We start from the raw sequence: 19,277 nt of genomic DNA on the forward strand, positions 1-19,277 counted from the left end.
CCCCAGAAAATTAATTTATAAAATTTGGGATATAAACCTTAAAAAATGCAAAGATAGAATGGAAAATAAAATAACTAATAGTAAAGCAATTATTAAGAAATATTATGGATTAAATTATATAAAAGGTTTATCGGAAGATATCCAGAGGTCATTTATAGATTATGGTGTGGAAGAATACTCATTATGTTATAGACCTAACAATAAAATTAAAAAGTATTATAGCAATGTAAAGGACAAAATTGAAAAAAAAAGTCAATCGGGATTAATATATAAAACTCCATGTTTAAATTGTCCAGCAATCTATATAGGTGAAACTAAGCAAATGTTGGGGGATAGAATATATCAACACAAAAATGATACAAGAAATAAAGAAAAGGATCCAAATAAAACAGCACTAGTACAGCATACTGCCAAAAATCAGCATAATTTTGATTTTGATAACACCATAATTTTACATAAAGAAAACAATTTGTACAAAAGAAAAATATTTGAGTCAATTTATATATCAGAGAACATCAATTACACAGTTAATTTTAAAACCGATACTAAGAATTTAAACCAACATTATGCAGAGATTTTAAGCAAAATAAATTTATAAAAATAAATGGAGAAATTTGCTACTATTTACAATTAAATGTAATAATGGAATTTTGAGAATTACAATAAATACCAAATTGAGACAAATATGCAATTTAAAATAAAATAAATTAATTTTAAAACAAGGCTGACCTGTGTGAGTGGGAGGTTATAAATGTTTTTTTATATGGTAGTGTATTAATTGTGGATAATCTTATATAAGAAAAATTAAATATTAATGATTTTAAATTTTAAAAAATAGGTAACTAGACTTAAGCTTAGTAAGCTTATTAACAATAAATATACTCTCTAATAATTGACTGTTTGAATAGGCTTTTAACTTATAATAAAGAAAATGACCTGGGCAGAATAGCCTGCAAAAGAAATTTTAAATTAATGTGAGGAAGAAATATATTGAAGGTATGTTATATTATATAGTGAATAATGTGGTTGTTATAAGTGTTAAAAATAAAGATATAATATAAGCTGTTAAATATTTAGATGTCTTTGAGGATGGGTAGAATGGCCGAAACGTTGGACTGGTGAAAAATAAAGTGTTGAGACAAAAACGGATACGAATTTTTGAGTTATTTAATAAATAATTACCTTGTCTCAAGAAATTGAAATAATATAATTAAATTATTTTTATTTTAAAAATGTTGTATTCTCATTTCGGAATTCCACTTTAGTATTAGTGAAAAAATAAAAGATATCAAAAATGCGAGGAAATTCATAGATCAAGCTGACAAACATTGCGGCTCTCTTAGCATCAACATCTAGAGAAGTGGGGGTAAGTTGCCACTTCCTCTGGTCTAGCAATTACAAATCTCGCGGATTTAATCCTAAATTGTATTTTTCTCTTTATGATCATCCTATGCTACCAAAAATAAATCTGTTTGCGCAGACTTGTTTTATTTGCTTGTGGTCAAGTCCCTATAAGCTCACTTTTTTCGATTTACAAATAATAACAAATTTTTAATTCCAAAAATAATTACAACAAAAATTAATGAATCAATTTCAGTAACTTCTATGGGGTTCTAGATGGTAAATCCATTTACAGATGGGAAATTTATTTTTTCGTATTCAAATTAGAAGAAAAGTAAATTTGACCCGAAAGTGCTGCCATCTCTTGAAAAAAAAACTTACTAAAAATCAGTACATTTAGCCTTAATGCATACTAGTCACGATCTGCTATGTAATGTAGGGTAGTTTCCGGGGCCTGTCCCCATAAACGGCAGGTTTCATCACGAACTACTCCACAAATCTTAAGATCTCTTTTAAGTCTGCAATGACCTGTAAGATCTCCTATTAGCAATGAGTTCATTTCTGTGTAGGCCTAGCAGCCATTTAGTTTTAGAAATAATGGGTTTAGTTATTAGTATCTTGGCCTGTTTTAGCCCTAAACATTCCCTCCATTCCTTGCCGGCTATCTTCCATGTTCAGTCAAAGATTTCGCTGATGCCTTTAAGAAATGCCTAGAAATGGCTCTAATCTTATAGAAGGATGCTCAGCCCCATTTCTCATTATCGGTGATTCCCTTAAGTCCAGGAACCCACACTCACTTAAGCTTCTTTGAGCTCGCTAATGACTGTAAAGCTTGTTTGTACTCTCTCACCAATGTACAGGTGACTTTAGGTGACCCAAGGGCTTGAAGGGCAGACAGATTATGTGAAAAGATGGTGATACCTGTCCTTTCATAGCTGATGACTTCAGGGCAATTAGCTGCCGACAAAATGGCAAACACTTCAGTCTGAAAAACAGTCGAGTATTTGTCTAGTGGGAAGCTTAGTTCTATGCCTATATCTCTATATAGACTCCAGTCCCAGTTAGTCCAGTCGAATCCTTTCTTGGTCCATCAGTAGAACAGGGTAGATATCTCTTGGGGTTTCTACTGAACCTTGTACCCAGTCCTCTGTCTTTGGATATAGGCAACTAATTTTGGTGTCCAGAGCGAGTGTTTTATCTAGCGGTGGTGAGCAGTATTGTAATATTGATAACACGCTTTCCAACACTTTAGCTATTGTTGCATGACCAATAGATTCTTCCATCTCTTTCCACTGTCTATTTTCTTTCATTATCAAATAAGCAAGTGCTGTTTCCCCTTTAATTAATATGTGGAGCGACATTAAAGAAAGCAATACTTCTAATGCCTTAGTTAGTGTTGTGCGAAATGCCCCAGTTATGCCAATACAGGCCATCTTTTAGATCATAGATCCTACTGACCATTCGCACATGGGAAGCCCTGTGCAGGGCTGTAATATAATCCATTCTATCTTTGACCATGTCTGTACATTGCATGCAACTTGCATTAGTTCCATGATGGTACTCATGAACTTTCCTGTAATGAGAATCACTTTGTCAACAAATGCTTGAGTGAATAGCCCTGCATTCTCAAGTCTTTTCAATAGGCTGTTCATAACTAGGCACTATAGCAACGGTGGGATGCAACTCCCTTAAGTGCATCCAGTCACTGCCTGCGCCTGTAGTATTGTGGCATCTTCTGAAACAACAATTATTCTATTATTAAGAACAAATCTGACCCAACTGACTATGGCATTCGGGGCAGAAATGTCAAATAAGGCTTTACAGGCTGCCTCAGGCCTTGTTTTGTCAAGTGCCCCTTCTACATCGAAAAAGAAGAACCCTTAGAACAAGGTTGACTTTATATGTTAAGGCCTTTTCGATTCTCTCTACCAAGGAGTGCAAGCTAGTCTCATTAGATTTTCCCTGGAGGTATGCATGTTGATTTGGATGAAGGGGATTGAGTGGTTACACCTTGTTTGTAAGGAAAACTGCTACCAACTTCTCCAGGATCTTAAAGAGGAAGGAGGAGAAACTTATAGGTGATACTATAGTCCTTCCCAATCTTAGGAATAAAAGCTATTAACGATTTCCTCCATGACTCTAGTATATATCCCAATGCCAGAGAGGCTGTAAGCAATACCCTAATACAGAGGAGTATGGCATTAAGTCCTTTGAGCATGCACGGGAGAATACCGTCTGTACCTGGGGCCTTATATGGCTTGAGCTCCCCCACAGCCCACCTAATGGCCCCATCTGTGACAATAGACTCCGTTAACACCTAATTTTCTGAAAAGTGTGTCTCCATTAAATGGAACAAGGTTTCCTCTAGACTGGAGGTCCACTTCCCATCTGGTTTCCTCGGTGCACCTAATGGTTGTTGACTTTTGCTCTTGTAACAAAAGTTGCTTTGCCCCCTCTGTTAAGGATTTCTATGTCAGTTGAGGCTATAAATTCCAGCAAGGCTTCACCTCACTCATTGGAGTCTGTGCTTCACCACAATAAGTGGTGAGAATTAATATCTCTGCCAATGAAGAGTGGTAAATCTACCTCTCTAGAGTGTCGGAGAAGTCTTTTTAGGTGTTCATAAGGGGGATCTAGACTATGGGGAACATAAACAGATCCTATTAACAATTTAATCTTATTTATACCATCCTTGATGGTTAGTGCCAAGGTTGTGATGTCTCATCCATTCAACTGAGGGAGTGGCAACACCTGTAGGTCCTTAGAGGCCCAGATGCAAGCCCTCAGATTGTCTTCACATGGGGTTAGACGGATAATCCTTCCACCTTTGACACCCTAATCCTTTAATATTCCCCCTATAACAATAAGGTTCCTGAATTAATATGAGGGTGAATAACCCCCGAAAGTAACTTAGCTAATTTGGCAGTAGCTGACTTATTATGTTGAATACTATTAATTTGTCTTAACTTGATCATTTGGTCTGGCAGATGAGGAGGAATATAGGAATAGCTAGCACCTATTGTTGCCTGCCCTTGCTGTGCTCCTCCCGAGGGGGGTGGTTACTTCTTGTTGAGAAGACTGGCATCTTTCATACTGTTAGTCGAACTAACTCGTACCTTAGCCGCCAGTTATTTGCTTCCAGCCAGGCATTTGTTCCAACCCAATAACAATTTTAGTAGGCCATGGAGCCTCAGGAGACCACCTCACCACAATCCTACAGTCTGTAGTAGGTACCCAGCCATGAAGCCAGTCTCTCGTTTCCTCATTGGAACATGTGACGAGAAACCTAGCTGGATCCACTTGGTTTCTGCCTTTTGGCACAGATATGGAGAGGGCCCACACGTTGAGAAAGAGGGGTGGAAGACATAGCCTCCCCTTCATCCCCCTCCCTAATTGGTTTGAGATCTTTACCTGGTGCACCCTCCCTAAGCGCAACCCAGGGAGAATGACCCATCTTTTGCTTTTGCGTCTGCTAATGCTTTTAGGCTTCCTTTGGGTAGCCTGCTCAGAAGGGGTCTGGAGCCTCATTCTGATGGCCTTTTGGCTTTCCTAAGCAAGGCCTCCTCCCTCCTTTTTTTCTATACAGCTTCTTTAATTTGGCACTATCTATTGTGCCAGCCTCTTCTTTCCTTCTAGGCATCTTGCTGCTCGGCCCAGTTTTAACATGACTAATTTGCTGTAGCTTCCCCTGGTCGGATTTAGTTGACTGAAGTAGGGTGGACTCATCACTTGAGTCCTCCCTATCACTTGGAAGGCTAGGGGAGTTGGCGTGGCCGCACTACCCTCTTCACAGCTAATATTGTCTTCATCCATATATCCGGTCTGGGAGAACTGCTCTTTACCTCCTTTCATCCCAGTTGGCACTTTAGGCTGCTCTTCAATGTTCATATTTTCTATTTTTTAATTATGTATTTGTCTGTATTGTTTATTGGATGGGAGCAACTCCGGTACCAGCAGCTGGGTCCCATCCAGTCACCAACTGGCACTACTACAACATCCAAACTTTTACATTGAGCTGACAGAGCAGCCACTCCTTCTGGGTTGAGAGGAGCGGGCTCCTGTATTATCTCAGCAGCTGGGGAATGCCAGTCCTCATTTTTCCTCTGTACGCTCTGGAACAACTCCAGGAGGGCTAGTCCAGAAGAGAGAGGAGTAAGGGGCGGCTGTGGTGGCCTTTGTGTGTTATGTATTGTGCCGGGTGCAGTAATGTGCTGTGCTCCTCCAGTTCCTGACCTGGACAGGCGTGCACCTCGCCTGGCAATAGGTGTAAGGTAAGGGATATAATCCCCTTTAAGTAGCCTGACCTACCTCCCCTCTGGTAGGAAAGGTAATCCTAGGGTGGTACTGTAAGTGATCTTGGTATTAATGTGTGCACTGAGATAGCGTACTGTGTGATTGTCAGAATAGATGTTCCCCCAACTTCGAGGGCCAATGGCTGCTTGCGGTACAGTGACCAGGCAATGGGGCCGCCAACTCCCTATGCCATCCTTTGTGTTTCTAAGACTTTATTTTGTGCTTAAGATGCTTCTAGTTAAATTAATAAAACTAATGAAGTTAAGTAATGTGGTTTTTCACTTTCGTTAATTAAACCTGGTGGGACAATATATTGACCTACATAACATGTGTTATTCTCTGATTAAAAAAAAAATCCTTAATAAATCAATGGTTTTATACATACATTCACCAAGCTTATTAAACTTATATTACAAGACAAAATATAATGTAACTCTGCCTACTTGTGTTTTTTTGCCCTTGCGATACAAATGAAAACCATTAAATATTAACATAACAATGTGATTTGCAATACTTTATACTATTACAGGTTAGTTAGTCAAAAATCAAAATAAGTATATAAGAAATTATCTAAGACCAATATGTTATGTAGTAATGTTTTTAGTTATTTTATATCTGTTAATTTGATTTTGATTTTAGGTGTTAGAAGAAATAGAAACTAATGGAATTAAAATTTACCCGTTACCTGACTGTGACAGTGATGAGGATGAAGAATACAAAGAACAGGTTATTAGCAACAATTACCTTGATTTATCTGCATTTATATTTGTTTTCTTGGTATCAAGTTTTAAATAACTTTTTACAATCATTTTATATTACTGTAGCAGAAGTAATCTGTGAAGTATTAAAAGGCCCCTTAGACTCCAGATATCTGTCCATAATGATACCAATCTGTTATGCACATCGGAAGAAATACATTAAATACTTAAGCTGGAAATAAAAGATTATTTCATCCAACCTTAATGATTTCCCATTTGATAAATTATTATTTTCCCTCCTTTCTAACTCTTCCTAGGTTAGGAGTTCAGTTTGTGCTTCATTTTGACCTAATTTATCTGGTGCTGTATTTACAGTTACAGTTAATACAGTTTGTGTTTGTTAAGAACACAATTTTCACAAGATTGACCAATGTTTTATTGATAAATTAATGACTTTTGAGAACATCCAAAGGTTTTTTTTACAATTTTATTCATTTTGTACATATTATATATTAAAATAAATAAATAAATCTGTACCACTACAACCCATGAATGTTGAAGGGTGCAATACTTAATAAGGAAGTACTCTTACTAGACCAACGGTTGTGCAAAGAAGTGATCTGGTCAAAATCACACTCGACCCCCATTTTATTGTTTTCTTATTCATGTCCTAATTATTTAACACTAAAATATACAAAGTACAATGTGAGATTAATCAAATACTTTAACTAACTTTTATTAATTAGAAACAGTTCTTAAAATTGTTTGGAAACTGATGTATTCTACATTGAATAACTTATATCTGTGCATTACAAGTAACCCACACAAGTTTTGGAATAATACCAGAGTTGGGTATTAGCTAGCTAATATTTAGTTTACTAAGGTACAAACTGATAGCTTAATTATTTATTTTATTGTCTGCTTGCGTATCGATTTATTTTGACTTTTCGGATTTCTGACATAATGGGGTCCCTTAATATGTTTTCGGAGATGCTGAAAGTGAAAATTAAACAGAGTTTAAGATTGCACACTTCCTAATCAATATATATTAACTTTTCGGATTTCTAACATATTGGGCTCCCCATATATGTTTTTGAAGCTGCTGAAAATGAAAATAAAATCGATTTTATGATGGTGAGTTTGCGAATTGATTTATTTCAACTTTTTTAAATTTCTAACATATTGGGGTTCCTTAATATGTTTTCAGAGATGTTGAAAATGAAAATTAAAAATATTTTAAGATTGCAAAATATGTCAAAAATCTGAAAAGTTTAAATATATCAATTCGGAAGTAAGTGGTTATAAAATCGATTCTTTTTTTCATTCTCAGCATTTCTGAAATTAATCGATTGACTAGAGAAATCATAAACATGGCCATACATCAGAAATAAGAAAAGTTAAAATGAAGTCCGTACTTGGACTTTTTTATTATAATATTATTTTTTAGTTAAAACTAAAGATAAAACTAACTAATAATTAGTTTTAGCTATAGCTAATGCTTCATAACTAAATGTTAGTTGCTGATTTCAGTCAATTGCTAATTTAGTTCTAAGAGTTAGGCATGAGCAAACAGATAATGGCTAACCGGTAAGTTTTAGTTTCCAATGAAACTACAGCTAATTTAGCTTTAGTTTTTAGTTGTTAGTTATTGCTAACATTTGCTCAACTCTGAATAATACTCTGCGAGAAATTGGATGGATAAGGTGAAATGCTCAGTTCGGATTCAGGGAGACCTCTCACCAGAATTTGAGTCTAGGAAGGGGGTGAGGCACTGCGATGGCCTCGCATGTCTATTGTTTAATCTGGCCCTCGAAAAAGTAATTAGTGATTCCGGAATACAAACCTTTGGAACAATCATTGACAGGCTGGCACGGGGTACTAGGATTTGCCAATGACTTGGACCTGGTGGCAAGATCCTTTCAGGCACTGATGGAGGCATTTCTGAGGCTTGCTGAAGCAATGGGTATGGCGGTTAACCAGGGAAAAACTAAATACATGCGACCTGGACCTGGCATAGTGGCTGCTGTTGGCAGGGAGATGAAGATAGGTCCATTTACATTTAAATGTGTTGGCCAGTTCACCTATTTAGGCTCAGTAGTCAGCAGGAATAACAGGATCACCCTGGAAACAAGCCAGCATCTTATGAAGGCCAACAGATGCACTTGAGGAATCGAGCTGTCACTCGCCGCACCAAATGCCAGCTCTACAAGACACTAATCCAACCAGTCCTCACTTACGGATCGGAAGCCTGGACTCTGACAAGTTCTGAAGAAAAAGAGATCTTGATCTTCGAAAGAAAAATTTTGCACCGAAAATTTGGCTATGTCAAGGTTGGTGAGAATGGGAGGAGGCAATATAACAGGGACCGAGGATGTTGCTGGACCGTAGGCTACATCGGAGGAAGAGGCAGGCTAAGGCTGAGATGGGAGGATGCTGTCATCAGGGATTCCAGAGAACTTCTGAGGATCCGCAACTGGAGAGTGGCCGCACGAGACCGAGCTACATGGCGAATTGGGCTGTAGCACCTCGGATAGATAAATAGAGAGTGAAATTGAGAAAGGTTATATAGCCATAAGTGTGGATTATTTAGTTTTGACGGACCCTGTCCCTTTCAGCAGGCACTCTGTTTCACTATCTTTGTAGTTATTATTAGTGTTTTTTCTTTGTTATGCTATTTTCTTGTCTGTCATTATACTTTATTTTATTCATTATTTTCATGTCCAAAGAAATAAATAATTTCCATTATCTCTCTCTTACTTACGTTATAGGTAAGACAACTAAAAGAAGCTGTCCCATTTGCAGTTTGTGGATCAAACACTTTCCTTGAAGCTAGGGGAAGAAAAGTAAGAGGAAGATTGTATCCTTGGGGTGTCGTCGAAGTTGAAAATCCTGAGCACTGTGATTTTATTAAGTTAAGAACTATGCTCATGTGAGTAATACTATTATGTTAATATAATTTGTTAGTAAAATTATTATTCGTATTTATAAGAATTAACTTAACCACTTAAGTAATGAGTTTCCTTAACTTAAATTTTGTATAGGCTCCTTCCAGACTACCCTGTCTAAGACCAATTCCTCTCTTCGGTCATATCCCATTTAGAATTCTTCTATTTCATTGTCTCTAGTTTTCCTTGGTCTACTTTGGCCTCTTCTACCATCTATTTTCCACGAGTACAGATCCCTTAGTTATCTTCCTTCTGGCATTTTTTTTAAATGTATATACCACTTCAGGCATTTTTTCTTCTATTCCATGATAGTTTTTTAACTTCTATCTTTTCTTTTACAGTTCTGGTTCTTTCTTTATCCATTCTGGATATTCATGCTGCTTGTCATTAGTACTCCATTTCTGTAGCCATAAGTTGTTTCCTTTTGTAACTTTTTATGGTCTAGGTTTCTGCTCCATACGTTATAATGCTCAGTATTATATTTTTGTTTACATTTCTATTGGTTTTAGAAATATTTCTACTCCATATTATCAAATTGAACATTAATATTTCTTTTTACCATCTGAAATCCTTATTTTTATTTCCATGTCACAGGAACCTTTGAATTTTGTTGAAAATGTTGAACTATTTTCAGCACCTCTCATCCAGATTCAATTCTATTTCATCATTACTTGGTAACCGTAAGTTCTATCTTCTCAGCATTACTAACTAAAGCCTTTTGTTTATATTCCTCTAGTAATTTTCTCAACATTTAACCTGCATCTTCTGTATCCTGGGCAATGATAACTTGGTCCTTTGCAAATGATGAGTTCTAGAGATATACATCTTCTTTCAATTAAATCCCCTTGGGTTACCTTTTTTCTCCATTATTTTAAACTCATTTCAAGATAAATCTTGAACTGGGATGGAGATGCACTGCACCCCCGGAGCCTCGGAGTAGGCTTTACTTGTTGGAAAAGGCTTAGAAAGGTAAGGTCTAAGATTTACTTGGCAGGTATTCCCTTTATACATTTCTCTTATAATTTGTAGTAGGTCTGTATAAATTCTTGCACTTAAGAGGTCTTGCCATAACAATTTTCTATGGATTATATCATATGCTTTCTCTAAATCTATAGATATCAATTCAATATTCCGGGTAATGGTTTGATGTTTCTTCAAGTTGCTGCTTTATAGTAAATATATGATCAATGCATGATCATCCCAATGTAAATCCACATTGGACCTCAGAACCTTTAAATTCATATTCTATTTTGTTTCTTATGATTTTACTAAAGACTTTTATAAGCGGATTAGTGACGCAGATTCCTCTGTAATTTTTCCCATCACTTATTAATTTCCTTTCACTTGCCACGGAGTAAGGCGCATGGCTACTAACTCCAAGGACCCAAGTTCGAATCCGGCTGGGCAGAAAATTGTTTTCTGTTACACTGTAGCTGTGAGTCAACTCCTGTGGATTCTGAAGCCCTCCTGGGGTCCACCCAGCTTCCTAAATTGGGTACCCTTAGTTGGGTAAAAATCTGGGGGTCAAGCGTGATACTTACCAAGTCACCTCCTTGCACTATCATTGGTCTAGTAACAGTACTTCCTTACAAAGTACTGAACTGCTGATCCTTCATGGGTTGAAGCGGTACAGATTATAATTTTTTTTAAAATATATTTTATTAATTATAATATAATTATTCATCAATAATTAATTTATTATTAATATAATTATGTTAATATAACAATCTCTTCTAACTTTCTAAAGAAAAGTATACATATTGCTATGTACTGTTCGGGATATAATCGGGATGCCAGGATGATCGCTGAAAGCAATTATCCAAAAATAAGTTAATTAATTAATTTATTGAGTCCTGCAAAACTGTTATTATAATTGGATTCTTTTCCAAAGGCTATTTGTGTGTTTACCAGTTTACCAATTAAATACTTTATATTTATAAAATGTTGTTACCATTAATTATATAATATAATAAGGGGTGGTATTGGGTTATATAATAGTATATAAACTGAAGAGACTAAGTATTTATTAACAATTTATTGCTATGATTAAAATGATTCAGATAAATGGTTGCCATAAAACATGATTACTACATTATAATTTATTACCTAATATGTACATATACTTGTTGATTTGGATGGTATGTGTGTGTCGAGGTATCTAGTAATGAAGTCTTCGCCATTGGTGTCGTGTTGTAATTGTGGGTGTCATCTCAGACCTGAAGTTCCATTTCTGAAGAGCTCTTCTTGGGACTTCTCCAAGTACATCCTCTTCTCTCTCTGCCTGGTCCTCTCTCGTCTAAGTCTTCCTCTTCACTGTCCTTTCTAGTTGTCCTGCCCCTTTTCTCCCACTTCCCTTTTGGGGCATTACCTTATTTTTGAATCTAATTCCTCATTGGCCATAGGTTCAAAAATAAGTGAACGCTCCCTGTATAGGCATCCCCCCAGGCCCGAGAGGAGGTGAGAAAGTTTGACATGTCCAGGAAGGGTCTGCACCTGCTTAATTGGCTTCTGATCCTTCGTCAAAAACTGTTGGTTTTGTTGTAACATTTAAGTGTTAGGGACTCATGTGGCAAACTAAACAGAGATGTGTATATATCCAGGGACGCAGTAGGTTTCTAGGTTCCTCGAAAGGCTCCTATTTTTTTATCTATCTATCTGTCTATCCGAGGTGTTACAGCCTAATTCGCCATGTAGCTTATTAAGAAAAATCTTAATAAAACATATTGTTGTAATAATAGCTAATGCCTCGATACATAGCAATATATATATTTTTTTTTCTTCTGTTGTTTGCCCTACAGAAGAGGCATATCTTTTAAACTACTTTGTGCTTAAACCATGAAAAAAGTATATTATATGTGCATACATTGTTGTATTAGTATTGGATACTAGTGTTTACATAAATGTTTAATTTTAAATAAATACTACAATTAACATTAAACTTTCAATTGTGTTCATTCAATCTATATTCATTCTCGTATCTACCCATTGCTAAGTCTGCTAGTATTATATAAATAATATTTTAAAATGAAAACAACGTAAAGTTTGGGAACTTTTTTTTTCAAATTTTGTCAAAGCTCTTAAAATGTGGCAGTGAGTTGGAGACTAGTCAAGTGAATGTGATTGATGAGTGTGATTATCAATTTTCAGATTATGCATGTTTTTTAAAATTATAATAGGAAATTTTAGTTGACAATAAATGATAATACTTAATTAATTTAGATAATTAATTAATTAATTTAAAAAAGAAAAACTTAATAAATATGAAATGTACTTTAAAAAAATACAATGAAGAAAAAATATATATACAATGTTGAAGAGAGGTACCTAGGTGTATTTATTAAAGATTATACTATAAATGAACAGTTGTTGTAATGCAATAAATATAAATATGAATTGGTATTATAAGAATATGAGATAAATACAGTTTAATCAAAAAGAGTAGATATTATTAATTATTAGTAGACATTATAATGATACACAGTCAATCAACGATCTTCCAAGAAATTGGAAGATCTTTAGGGCATAGGATTTATGATTAAAAACTTTATGGCTAAGCAAATCAAGCCAACTTATCCATGAACTTCAGATAATAATGATGCTACTATTGTATATTTTCTTTATTATTACAAATATCTTTTTGTTTGGTAGTTATTTTAGTATTTTTATTTTTTTTTTTAACAGAACACACATGCAAGATCTTCAGGAAGTCACACAGGATGTACATTATGAAAATTACCGTTCTGAACGATTAGCAAAAGGTGTACCTCCTCCTAAAAGGGCATTGTAAGTAAATTAAGTTATGATTTTTTGAGACAAAATGATGACAGTAGATTAATCCCAATCCATGGTACCTTCTCAAAGTATAACTAACTGGTCATACAACTTTCTGTAGATTGAGCTTGATAATGGTTTCAACTCTTAATAAACTATCCAGAAGCCTCCAAATTTCCTTGTACCCACTTATATTTGGCATAACCCAAGCCAGTGAATTAGTCACTCATGCTGTTGTGCTGCTATATGTAGATGTTGGTAAAACCAAAGTCTCATAATATCCAATGGATGCCTTGGAGTGGATATTGAACTCTGCATAGATCAAAATGATGGTATCCCTCAATTTCCTCCTGGTAATAAATAACATCTCAGTTTTATACTTAGCCAGCTGGAGGTCTACTGCTGAAAGCCCTCATTAATGAATAATTATGATGGCTTTGTTAGCTTTATAAGTTATCTCGTCCAGGAGTTTTCCACAAATAGTTATTACCAAATCATCTTTGAAGCCATGCATAATAGTTTCTTTTGGTATGGGGAACCTCCATCATACATCACATTTCTCAACATCAGCCCTAAAGTAAAGCCTCGAGGAACTTCACATGTAATATTTATAGGTTTTCAAAACCCTTATTCAGTATCACCTCAAGATTCTATCCATGAAGTAACTCATTAATCCTCACAAGGTATTGTAGGACTTTTATCTTTAGTTATCCTTGCATGATACCATATTACTGATTTGAATTATGTGCATTCTTTGTGTTCAACATTATGGTATAGTAATTTTTACTACCCCTTCTCGAGCAGTCCTGATTTCAAAATTGATAGCATCAAATGTCAGTTTGCCCTTCCTAAAACTGTACTGGCTATCAGAGTATCCCCTCGCCCTTTCAATGTAGTCCATTATCTTACCATACAGGTTCCTCTCCTCTGCCTGTAGAGTGAATTGCTGAGTTTCCTTCACTGAGACAAAAATTTTACCTGTCCAGAAAAAGTTCTGGCCTTGAACCAACAGCCATGGTGAGAACTCTTTAAGGTAGGATTTGGTACGTTAACTGAGCCTAGAACATTAGAATCCACTATTCTCTCGCAGGAAAGGCTCAGTTCTTGTATGATTTTTTGCACTTCTAAATCTAGCAGCATTGTTTTGGCAAAGACTACTTCTAACTGTCTTGGAAATATCACTGATTCTATTTCACAATTCAGGAGAGCTCAGAGGCTAGAACCTAGAAGCTTTCAATTTAGCCATGAATGTGTGGGCATCCTTTATTTGTAAAAATAAAATTATTGTATAAATCTATAACTAGATATAATTATTTAATTTTCTTGAATGAACAAACATGTTAAAAATAAAGTATATTTTTAATTTAATTTCCTGTATGATTTGGTTTTCAGAGCTTTAGCTGATGATAAAACTTTGGCTCAAAATGACAAGGATAAAATTTTGCAAGAAAAGGAAGCAGAATTAAGGAGAATGCAAGAAATGTTGGCTAAAATGCAAGCACAAATGCAACAACAGCCTCTATAATAAGTTTTTGTTACAATTGTAGGTTAGTTCTTCAGATTTATATATTTCATTTGAAATAATGGAACTATTGTATTTTATGTGAACCATTGAATCTCAACTGTAAATGTTGTGATACTCTTGCTTGCCTTTATATCATTATGCTTCATTCCATTTGTATTTTTATATTTCATTTAATGATTTAAAAAAAAGGAAGTTCTCATTTCAATAATTTTCCTTTTTTTTTTTTTTTTGTATCTATGTTTGCTCATAACTTTTGATTTAAAGCATATTTTGGAAGGTAGGGGCTGATTTAGATCCTATTCAAATTCTAGAATACAAAGACTATGTTAATGTAGATAAAGTCGTTTATACAAATTATCTAATGTTTGTATTTAAACAGCTTCTGGGTGGTGCGTACAATTTATTTTACAGGTGTCTATCATTTGCATTACTTTTTATGTCTCTCTGAACAAACATTTTTGAATCTAACCCATTTGGTTTTATATTGGTTCTAACTATACCTTTTTCTTTAGCTATGTTTTGTCAGTTTTGAAAGTCTTTTATATATAATTTTATTAATACTGGTTGTAATGATAAAAGTTATATAATATAACTGGTCCTGAAACAATATCCTTTAGATTGATAGATTGATAATTATTAAACTTGATTGAAACTGCTCCCAGTAGCTTTCTTAACATTAACTGGTTTATACTAAAAGTTAGATATTTAAATTCACTTGACCAAAATTAAATAATTTTAGGAATTTTAAATTCAAATTCACTAATTTAAATTTAAAAGTATAAATTGACAAAAAAAAAAAAAAAAACTTTTTCACAACATTATTGAGTTTCTGCTGATTGTTGATTCATATAATCTTCCATTTCCTTGAAAAAAATTAATATATTAAATAAATTCTGGTTAGATACCAATGTTATCAAGTAAAAATTGACATAGAAGTATAAATTAAAAAAAAATTAAGTATAAGCTATGTTAAAGATGTGTTAAAAAGATTAAAATAATTTTTCTTTAAATTTGTGCCAAAATAGAATGGAAGTTAAATCATATTATAAACTTTACCTTACTTAAAAATTAAAAAACTGTTTTATAATACATGCTAATATCTTTTTGATTCACCTTGTATGGGTCATAATTATCATGAGACACTTTCATTGTTCTATTAAGAAAATTGGTATTATAAAAAAACCAGGGCGTGGCAATACTGCTTATTGTTGGTTTGATGTCAGTTCAAAGTATTTGGTATTGGCATTGGTAATGAGTGGGGGGAACTAGTCCGGAAAGTAGGCCTCTTGGTCCTTTTTGGTAACCCCTGGCAGCTACCAGAGTTGCCGCTCCATACTAACCAAGGTAGAAGTGTCAAGATTCATTTTTGAGAGCCGCCGAAAAGTAAATATTAACTGCCCCAGGTGGGAATCAAACCTACACGACCGTCATGTCCCTTAGTTCAAAGTAGGTTGACTCGGCAGATGCTTGACCTTTCAATGATAAATATATATTTAATAAAGATATTTTATTTTTATAGAAAATAAATGAAAGAAATTTGGTTTGTATCTATTATGTTCTGTAGAAACAATTTATAATTGTTTACTTTACTTTAAAAAAAACAAAAAACTATACCGGTTTGGAGATTTATTAAACTTGTGATGTTTTTTCTTTAAGAAAATTATAGTTCTTGAATTCATTTGTGTTTGCTTAGTACAAACTGAATAATTTTTTTTAAAATTTTAATGATAAATAAACAATTTTTGATGAATAAGTCCTGAGTGAGTTTGGAATGCCATCTTAGGCATCAATACAAACATCATTCATTTATTACCTTTCATGTTCTGTTTTCATTTGTAGTAAACAATTGCTATTGGCTTAAATAATTATTATTCGGTGATCTTCCCATGGCTGTTGGCCCTTTGTATTCAAATACACTTAAAAATATAATGTTAAGAGTGGTTGATAATTCCCATAAGTTTGGTTTGTTTTGACATGTGTTTTTATTATTACAGTCTTTGGTTTACTCCCCTTTAAAAAGCTAACACACATGAAATAGTTGGGTGCTTGCTATTGGAAATTCATAGTACCTTACTATGAAGATGTTGAAACATGGTTGAATAAAATTAATGCACCACCTCCATGATTTCAGTATCTTAGGATTAGTCATGTTAAATTAGAACTACTCACTCAAGCAGACTGCATACAGTAGTAGTTACTTTGATTTAGCCTTAAAGAATATATGTATGAGTATGCATGTGTTGCAATAAAATATATTAATAAATGAAAAAATAATTATTTAAGTGTCCAATAGAATAAACTACCGGTACTGCATTGATTTAAATTTCTTTTTATTTTGGCACTATGTATATAAAATAGATTTCTGGCAAGTTACATTTTTTAAGTTTTTTGTTTTGTTAAAAAGGTAAAAAACCTTTTTATTAAAGTATTTTATTTAGTTTATAGTTTTACTATTTTTTAAATTATTTTTAGTTACAGAATTGATTTAGTTTACCGGTAGCTTTTATATATATTCTCTTAAATGTTGGTCAGTTATATAGAAACTATATATTTTGGATAATTTTAAATATACATTTATGGATTGTATAATATATGTGTATAATAGTTTTATATTTTTCTATTTTCAATTTTTAAATGAATCATCGTAAATTTAAGATTTTATTAGTAATTATTTTATTAAATTATCATTTATGTATGTATTAAACTAAGGTAATGTCTGGAGCCATTTTTTGGCTTGTTTTGTTGTTATGAAGATGAAAAGAGACATAAATTATTCATTCTTTTGTAGCAAAATGTTTTATCTGTATGCGGATGGGCCTATATGTGTGAGGTAAAGCAGCTAGTCCGTGCTAATAATATTATATTATCAAGTCATTTTATTGTCTAGAAGCCATTTTTTGGCTTAAGTTGTTATGAAGATTAAATAATACACAAATTATTTAATTTTTTATAACAAGATTTTTGATCTGTGTATGTGTATGTATGGGCCTATATGTGTGAGGTAAAGCAGCTAGTCTGTGCTAATAATATTTTATTATCCTGTTTAAGGATTGCATTTTTGAAAAACTGCAGTTATCCATTGATTTTACTTATTTTTGTTTTAACTCTGATGTTTCATTTTTATATTTGGCATAACAGTGCCTTTCTCAGGTGACTCAAATATATTGGTATAAGTACTTAAAGGATTGTGATACTTAAATAACAGTAGATAATCTAATCTAATATACTATACATGTAATAATTATATACATATATGTGTATTTATAGTTATTCATGTATTTAATTTACTTGTATAGATGTTTATACATTTACATATATCTTATTTTTTACCTGAAATCAAGTTTTTCATACATTATCGATTTTTGTAAAAATCTTCTCTTTCAAATATTTGTGAAACAAAATAATTGATTGTTCATATGGTTGTAAATTATAATTATAATTTGTAATATTAGACTTATAAGCCATGCATTTAAGATGGTATAAATAGTATGTAAATATATAATAATGAAATAATCATCATTAGTTGTCAACAAATGAAGTAATTAAACTGGCATACATTGTCAGATGCATTGTATTTAATAAAGGTTTATCACTCTATATACTTTTTAATTATTTTAATCATCAGTTAGAAAATTATTTAGATTTTTTTTTTATACCGCGGATACTAAATTAATGAGAGTGCCAAAACTCAGTTGCAAAAACTGAATGTTAAAATAAAATGATTTCCTTCTCATGTATAATGGAAATGATACACACTTGAACCTTTTCACTAAGCTAACTTGAATTCTGAATAGAGAGTTCTTATTTTAATGTATTTTTTATTTATCTTCAGTTGATTACTATCCTAGTAAGAATTATCATTTCTTAGTTTATGTTTTTAATTTCTTCGTTTTTTTTTAAATCACTATTGATTATATTTAAAAAATACTTTTTCTTTTGTTAAAATATTAGTAAAGCAGAATTATTGTTAAAATGGCATTTCAAATTATTATGCATAACTAGCTGTCTTACAAATGAATGCCTATTAAGATATTATAATTAGTGATTTAATTAAACTTCAAGATTTTAGTATTCATAAAGTTTTTTTAAGAATATGGCATCTGAGGATGTAAGACATTGGATTCTTTGGCCCTGGTTCAAGCCCAACTGTAGTAGAATGTTTCTTTTCTGTTTGATTAGCCTTTAATTGACTTACAGGTTAGGGAACCCTTCTGAGGTACACTCAGCCTCCATGAAATGAGTAGCTGGCTTATCAGTGGGTTAGGGGAAACCTGGCTGTTAAGCATGATCCTATTCAGATTACCTCATTTGGGAAGGAGCAGTTTTTCCTCATGAAGTACTTAAATATGAGACCCTTGGGTTATAGTGCAGGATTTTTTATGTAGGTTTTAAGAGTAAGCAATTTCCCTGTTACATTATTTCTGTGTATTCTTCTTATACGAATATCGTATTGTTGTCTGAAATATAAGTTTTTAACTAATGTAAAAATTTTTATTGTATTACGAAGTAACATTAAGAATATATAATATTTAAGTTTTTTTATAATGGTTAAATAATAAACATTCCACTATGAATGCTTTATATTCATATAATAATTTATGACATATCATCAATTATCAGTCAGAATAAGTTATTAACAGTTGTTTACAGTTATTAGTGATTAGTATTACTTATTTAAAATACCTCAGTATAATTCATCAGTTA

General features: G+C 33.2%; 1 protein-coding gene across 1 annotated transcript in view; it reads left to right on the forward strand.

Annotated features, from left to right (window-relative positions):
- The window catches only part of Sep1 (Septin 1), a 41,004-nt gene extending 22,834 nt beyond the window's left edge, over positions 1-18,170 (forward strand). The window contains exons 6-9 of the mRNA XM_014421029.2: positions 6,274-6,360; positions 9,101-9,261; positions 12,959-13,060; positions 14,441-18,170. Coding sequence (XP_014276515.1) covers positions 6,274-6,360; positions 9,101-9,261; positions 12,959-13,060; positions 14,441-14,573 — 483 coding nt within the window. The 3' untranslated portion in view covers positions 14,574-18,170. The remainder of the gene's footprint in view (positions 1-6,273; positions 6,361-9,100; positions 9,262-12,958; positions 13,061-14,440) is intronic.
- The last annotated feature ends 1,107 nt before the right edge of the window (positions 18,171-19,277 follow it).

This window comes from Halyomorpha halys, unplaced genomic scaffold (genome assembly GCF_000696795.3).
Source record: "Halyomorpha halys isolate HHAL.00 unplaced genomic scaffold, Hhal_1.1 Scaffold301.1, whole genome shotgun sequence".
Taxonomy (NCBI): domain Eukaryota; kingdom Metazoa; phylum Arthropoda; class Insecta; order Hemiptera; family Pentatomidae; genus Halyomorpha; species Halyomorpha halys.